Below are 7482 nucleotides of genomic sequence, written 5' to 3'. Positions count from 1 at the left end.
CGCCCCTAGCTAGACATAACACGCAACGGGTTAAGGGAAAGCCCTGTTGTGTCAGCCTTTTTTTTTTTTTTTTAATTAATTAAAGGGGCCATGTGTGCAGGAGCACACCAACGGAAAGGTAAGCCTTTTTTTTTAAATAAATAAATGGTTCCCTGCTCCCCCTGCCCCCGATTTCCCCCCCACTGTCTGATGCCCCCCCTGCCTGCTCGCTCGCCCGTCCTCCCCCCGCTCACCATGTCCGCTCCCCGCTCTCTCACCCGTCCCCGATCTCCTTGCCCTGGCCCCGTTCTTCTTCCCCCCTCGTCTGCTATGTCTGATGCCCCCCTGCCCACTCACCAGCCCGCTCGCCATGCCCGTCCAATCACCCACCCACCATATCCGATGCCCCCTCCGCAGCCCCCCCCGTCCGTGATCTCCCCACCCTGGCTCCACTCTTCCCCCCCCATCTCTCCTGCCGGGTCCGCTCTTTCCCCCCTGGCCCCCATCTCCCCCTCGTGATTTTACCCCTCCCCCCGGCCTAATGGGCACAGCGCTCCTATGGAGAGCTGTGCCCAATGCGCGGCTTCGCCTGGCTACTCACGAATAAGCAAGCAGCCGGGAAAAGCCATGGAAATAGCTAGACCTTCCGCAGCCCTGGGCTGCGGAAAAACTGGGCCACAAGCGGATCCGGTTATCCCGGGTCAAGGGAGGATTTAGCCCAGCCTGACCCTGGGATCCCCTGTGCGTCATCTGCATGCACAGCAGGGAGCCCGGGCCTCACACCGGGCTAAATCCTCATCTAGCAGTGGCCTTACACATGTCCTAGTCTACTCCCAGTTGTCTGGCTACTGCCTAAGAGGTACCCTTTTGTTGGCACTATATGGCCTGGTTCAGACAACACGCTAAACCATGCAGCTTAACCACAAAATGGTTAAGGGAATCCATTTTGTGGTTAAGCAGGATGGTTTAGCGTGTTGTCTAAACAAGGCCTATAAAAAATAGATGCACCTGAAATTGCAGGAGGTCTGAAAAAAGCAACTAAATCCACCCCTTACTTACCTCTGTCCAGACACTCTTAACCTCTCCCCAACTTGATCTTCTGACACTGGATCAAAGCTCCAGGAGAACTGGAACAAAGGCAGACAGAGCTAGTCTGTTTGGGTGTCTCAGGGTTCCAACATGAAGCAGGGAGGGTCTCATTAAAGGAATTGCACTGGGAGCCCCAAGAGATATTTCACAAGCGGCTCAAAGAGCTCTTGGGATGCTGCTCTCTTAATTCCAAAAAGAAAATGTAGGAGATGTCCTATATGTCAAGGAAAAAATAAAATAAAAAAATCCACTTTTCTTCTTCTTGGAGTGTTGTCATATTCAACATCTGTGACCGTTCAACATGTGTTCACATGATATCAGCCCGCCCACCCCCAGCAACACAATCCAGATTACAAATGAGACATGGGCCCTTTCTACACCTAAGGGTTATCCCAAGAAAATGGAGGGATCATCTGTGTGTCATTTGGATGCACAGGGACGATCCAGGGACAATCCCAGGAAAAAAGGCAGGTTTAGAAATGGTCATGATGAGTCAATAAAGACTATGTGGTGCAGCTAAGGATGTGAGCCAGATCACAGGTCAAGCTATGCACATGAAGCACATGGTCAAGGAATGAAATGTGTGGAAAATATTCATGCATTTTACAGATGGGCTGAGAGCAGTCTACGGCTCACCTTGGCTAATGAGGAAATAACCACCACCGGAAACATTTCTTGGTGGGAGTATGCTACTCTTTCCCTGATACCAGGGGGCTTTCTATACATGGGGAAAACCCCACGGCGGCTGCGGATCTGCCCTGCATCAGTTAGACAACGCAGGCACAGCTTTGCAGCCACGCCGTAGCTTTCCTGTGAAGCTGTGGTTTTAAAAAGTCAGTGTGTATGGGGTGCCAGAGGGTTTCATCTTGTTGCCCAAGTTTTTCAACATCTACTCAAGGTCAATGAGTGAAGGTATCCAGAGATTTAGGCTGAGATGCCACCATTATTTATTTATTTATTTACCACATTTATATACCGCTCCACACCTAAACAGATTATGGTGAACAATAAAAGATAAAAAGTACTAAACATCTTATTAAAAATGAACAATCTAGAAAGGCTTCTTGAAATAAAGATGTTTTCAGAAGTTGGTGGAAACAACGCAGTGTTGGCGCCTTCCTGACCTCCAGAGGCAGGGAGTTCCAAAGAAAGGGGGCCACCACACTGAAGGCTCTTCTCCAGGTGGACTCCAGTCAGGCCACAGGATTGTGCAGAACATCAGGAACAGGACCTCTGATGACATCATGACCAGGCAGGTTGATGAGGGAGAAGGCTCTCTCTCAAGTCTCCTGGGCAGTGTCTATACAAGGTTGCATTGGTGCCTCGTGATCCAACATCCTGCACTTGCACTCCTCCCAAGTAATCCTCATGGAAAGGAGTGTAAATGCAGGGTTTGAAACCTCATGGGGCTGCCTCTGCCCCTAGCACCCCATTCCTCCCCCCCTTGTTTCCCTCCTCCTCCCCACTGCCGAAGAGAAAGGAGTCATGGAGGGGGGAGTCTGCTTCTCTCTCCGTTTTCTTTTCTTTCTATTTTTTTACCTTTTTGTTGTAATGCACAGCCCTGCTCGCCCACAGAGGTGCGGAGGTAGCCTGATGGCCATTCAGCTCACTGGGACTCCTCCTCTCCCCTGTCCTGGCATGGCCGTACCTGGCTCCACTTTTGTATTTAATTTTTTTTTTGTTTTTTTAAATTGTGATGCTCCATTGGACCACAGATGCAGAGGCAGTCCAGCAGCCTTTGGCTTTCTGGCCCGCCCTTCCCCATGTCCAGGCTGACAGCGACCAATCAGGGGTTGTCATTGGCCAGGCCACACCTCCGCTGTGACACCAGAGCAAGGAGACAGATAGCAAATGTGCATCTGTGCCATGCTCAGAGGAAGAAGTCAGGGTAAGTCCCCGACTTTTTTAAAGTGGAGCCTCAGGGGAATGCCCTGGGATGGCTCCGCAATGGCTGCTGCATCATATAAATAACCTGACCCCTGCAGATCCACCCCAGGGCTTTCCCCTTGTCAAGACAAGCCCCTGGTCCTAAGTTGTTCAGGGCTTTGTGCAGTAGTACTAGAACCTTAAACCTGGCCCAGTAGCAAACAGGCAGCCAGTGCAGTTCCCTCAGCAAAGGAGTTGCATGCTGGAAAGGGGCAGCTCCAGACAACAGCCAAGCTGCCACATTCTGCTCTAGCTCCAGCTTCAAAACCAGCCTTAAGGGCAGCCCCACACACAACGCATTGCAGTAATCCAGGCTTGAAGTTACTGACACCTGTACCATGATGGACAACTATCTCTACCCAGGAGAGGCCATAGCTGGTGAACCAGCCAAAGCTGATAAAACGCTTTCTGAGCCACCACGGCACTTGGGCCTCCAGTGACAGTGATGGAACTAGGAGTATCCCAAAACTACAAACCTGATCTTTCAAAGGGAGTGCAACCCCATCTACAACAGGTAATGAGCCTATCTCTCTTGGGAACCACTCACCCACAGGGCTTCCATCTTGCCAGGATTCAGCGTTAGTTTATTGACCCTCATCCAGCCCATCACTGACTCTAGGCACTAATTGAGGACTTGCACAGCCTCACCTGATTCAGATGTCACAGAGGCAGAGCTGTGTGTCATCAGCATACTGATGGCACTTGACTCCAAAATCCATAATGACCAGTCCCAACAGCTTCATACAGATGAAGAACAACTTTGGGGACAAGATGGTACCCTGCAGAATGCCATAGCTCAATTGTCAAGGGGACGAGGAACAGTCACCCAATGTTACTCTCTGAAACTGAGCCCAGACATAAGATCACAAGCACTGTAACACCGTGCCCATCCCAAGGAGTCGATCTGGGAGATGAGAGATCAAGCTGATGAGAGATCAAGCAGAATTAACAGGGTTCCACTCTTCCTGTCCCTCTCTCAATATAGGTCATCCATCGGGGTGACCAAGGCTGATTTGGTCCTGTAATCAGGTCAAAACCCAGGCAGGATCTACACTACTGCTTTAGAATCATAGAATCATAGAATAGCAGAGTTGGAAGGGGCCTACAAGGCCATCGAGTCCAACCCCCTGCTCAATGCAGGAATCCACCCTAAAGCATCCCTGACAGATGGTTGTCCAGCTGCCTCTTGAATGCCTCTAGTGTGGGAGAGCCTTTATAATGGTTTATAATGGTATTGACAACTGTTGAGGCCCATGATATATTCCATATACCATTTTCGAACCGCATTCAAAGTGTTGTATCCTGCTTGGTGTAAATCTGGCTCCAGACTGGAGAGGGTCTAGATAATCAGTATCCTCCAAGAGTGTCTGCAGTTGCTCTGCCACAACTCTCTCAAGTAACTTCCCTGGAAAGGGGGTATTTGTGACTCTGCAGTAGTTGTCAAATGTCATTGGGGCCAAAGTGGGTTTCCTCAGGAGTACACCCCTTTGAACAATGATACATTTACCAGTCCCTGGACCCATCCAGCCATACCCCCTTCAGCAAGCCAGGAGAGGCAAGGATCAAGAGGGCATGTTGTTGATCACATTGCTGCAAGCACTTTGTACATGTCACCAGGCTGCAGCAACTGAAATTGATCCCACAAAATTGGACAGTTGGTGGTGTCAGTCACCTCAACTGGAGCTGCGCTAACAACAGTGTCATGTTTGCTGTGGAGAAAAGCAATTTTGTCCTCAAAGTATGATGCAAAGAGGTCACAGGGGTCCTTGAGGGACCAGGGACCTATTCGCTGGGGAGAGTGTTAACAGCCCCTGGATGACCCATAAAAGCTCCACTGGACGCAATGGAGGCAGCAAAGTAAGCCTTCTGTGCTGACCACAACTCTGTGCAATGGAATATCCCTGTTCATCTTCAATTTGAGTCTTATGCCATTTGTACTCTAGCCAATGTCCACCCTGTTTCGTTAACTGCAACTCCCCAGTATACTAAGGAGTGGAGAGGCTGTACAGCAGCAGAGAAGGTACTCAGGTACAATCAAGTAGATGGCCTTCCACATCTCAGTGTTGTACTACAGGGGTCTCACATGTCAACCAACATCAGAGGCCTTCCTCTATTCCAGAGCTTTCCCCAGCTGTTGCCCTCCAAATGTTTTGGACTACAACTGCCATCAGCCCTGGCCAGCATGGCACTGGTCAGGGATGATAGGAGTTGTAGGCCAAAGGATCTGGAAGGCACCAGGTTGGGGAAATCTGCTCTATTTCCCCCCACCCCCCATCACTGTCAACTGATATTCTGGTGTTTCTTTAAGCTATTATATTTTCCTGGGGTGGAATCTAGATTTAGTCATTCTTAGAGTAAATTGGACTCTAAAAGCTTCATCCCACATACCTGCTTCTCTCGGATTATCCCCGAAGCGCTAAGCTTTCACGGTTCTTGTTGTTTTTGCTACCGAGCGACAGCGATCCTTTGTATACCAGGAAGTGAGTTTAAGGGTGGAAATGTAAAAAAGCATTAAAAAATCAACAGATGACCCAATTCAATTCAAATTTGGTATGCTTAAAGCTCTCCCTAATATCTATTACTGTGCCAATTTTGGTGTCTTTATCTTTAAAGATTACACAGATTTAAGCATTTCTTTAAAATCCTGCTCCTGCGCCCCAGTGGCGGCTCGGAAGATACGCTCAAAAAGTAGGGGCTAAATATGGCAAATCTTTTTGCTTTATTGCACAATTAAGGCAGGATGCCTGGGAGTACTTCACAATCAAAGCAGATTATAAAGTGGAAAGCTTTTGAGTCCTTTGCACACAATTTGCAGTGTTTGCACAGTATAATGCTGGTGTGATTAAGAATGACTAGATCTATATGGGAAATGAATTGGACTTAGTTTAGCCATGACTAACTTCTCCCATTGATTTCAATGGGACTCCTCTAAGCATGACTAAATCTGTATCTATTTTTAAATTGTTTTGCATTTTGTTTTTTTAGTTTTGTTTTTAAGAAAAAAACATTATTAGTCACCTTGAATATTTATTTTCTATAGAAAGGCAGGATATAATAATAATAATAATAATAATAATAATAATAATAATAGAGTAATATTGTCCATTGAAATATCATTCACTTTTCTAAGTTTTCACTTCCTCAGAAAATCTCTGATCCTGCAAAGAAATCTTGCCATAGCTGCCTTTATGTCCCGGTTCCTCAGACTATAGATAAAGGGGTTTAGCATAGGGATCACCACTGCATACAAGAGAGATATAAAGGTGCCTTTCTGGGCTGAGTAAGCAGAGGCAGGCTGCAAATAGAGGCAGCTGATGGTGCCATAGAACAAGACCACCACAGCCAGGTGAGAACCACAGGTGGAGAAGGCCTTACATTTCCCAGCAGTAGTTGGAAGTTTTGTGATTGTGCAGAATATCTGTGTATAGGAGAAGATGATGAGAATGAAGGGTCCTAGAATATCCAACACTCCCTCCGTCTGCACCAGGGTCTTGATGAGCTTCGTGTCAGAACAGGAGAGTTCCAGAAGAGGGTAGGCATCACAGAAGAGGTAGGGGATCTCCCAAGGCGTGCAGAAAGAAAGACGTGATATCAGAAGTGTGTAGAGCAAGGAGTGGAGAGCAGAAATGATCCAGGATCCAGACGCCAGTAGGAGGCAGCACTTGTGGCTCATCACCATGGAGTAGTGCAACGGGCGGCAGATGGCCACGTAGCGATCATAAGCCATGCAGGCCAAGAGGAAGTTATCTGTGTTGCCAAAGGTCAAGAAGAAATACATCTGGGTCAAACACCCCCTGTAGGAAATGGTCTTGGTCTGAGACATCAAATTCACCAGTATCTTGGGAACAGTGGTGGAAACAAAAATGGTGTCAACCAGGGAGAGGTTGCTGAGGAAGAAGTACATAGGGGTGTGAAAGAGGTGGTCATCAAAGCGGATAAGTAGGAGAATCAGGAGATTCCCCAGTACAGCCAACAGGTAGATGGAGAGGAAAAGCAGGAAGAGGAGAACCTGGTATTCAGGTTGGGCGGAGATACCCAAAAGGACAATTTCAGAGATTCTTGTTTGGTTCTGGCTAACCATTTTATTGCCGTAAAACGGAATGAGAGATAAAAATGCAGTCTGTTTGTTGAAGACACAACCTTCCCACGTCTCTTGGAGAGAAAGATGAACAATGACCTTATTAGTTTGATTGTCATAGAGGTCTCGGTTTGGCTGGCATCTGCACCCACCCCACCTCATTTTTATGATGACATCGTGCTCTTTGTAGAATCTGGCAGCTGAACAGATAGAGGAGAAACAGCAAACATACCTATAGCCCCTTTCCCAACATACCTTCAGCAACATACATGAGCCACTTCCCTGAGGTATGATTTTCTTTTCAGATATTTGTACCCTGCCTTTCTTTCATCATGGCGCACAAGGAGGTGCCCGGAGGTTTCCCAGACAGTCTCCCCTCCAGGAATTGACCTGCTTAGCTTCAGCGAGGT

The 7482-nt window shown here is 47.8% G+C and overlaps 1 protein-coding gene across 1 annotated transcript; it reads right to left on the bottom strand.

Annotated features, from left to right (window-relative positions):
• Window positions 1-6127: 6127 nt before the first annotated feature.
• LOC134394250 (olfactory receptor 1F1-like) lies at window positions 6128-7109 on the bottom strand. The gene has a single exon (XM_063119521.1). The coding sequence runs from the start codon at window positions 7073-7075 to the stop codon at window positions 6128-6130; it is 948 nt and encodes a 315-aa protein (XP_062975591.1). The 5' UTR covers window positions 7076-7109.
• Window positions 7110-7482: the final 373 nt, after the last annotated feature.

This window comes from Elgaria multicarinata, chromosome 3, assembly GCF_023053635.1.
Source record: "Elgaria multicarinata webbii isolate HBS135686 ecotype San Diego chromosome 3, rElgMul1.1.pri, whole genome shotgun sequence".
NCBI classification, from domain to species: domain Eukaryota; kingdom Metazoa; phylum Chordata; class Lepidosauria; order Squamata; family Anguidae; genus Elgaria; species Elgaria multicarinata.
This window is presented reverse-complemented; position numbering and strand designations above follow the sequence as displayed.

What these genes read in the sequence shown, in the direction of transcription:
- LOC134394250 (XM_063119521.1), bottom strand. Translation starts at nt 7,075, where the DNA reads ATGGTTAGCCAGAACCAAACAAGAATCTCTGAAATTGTCCTTTTGGGT.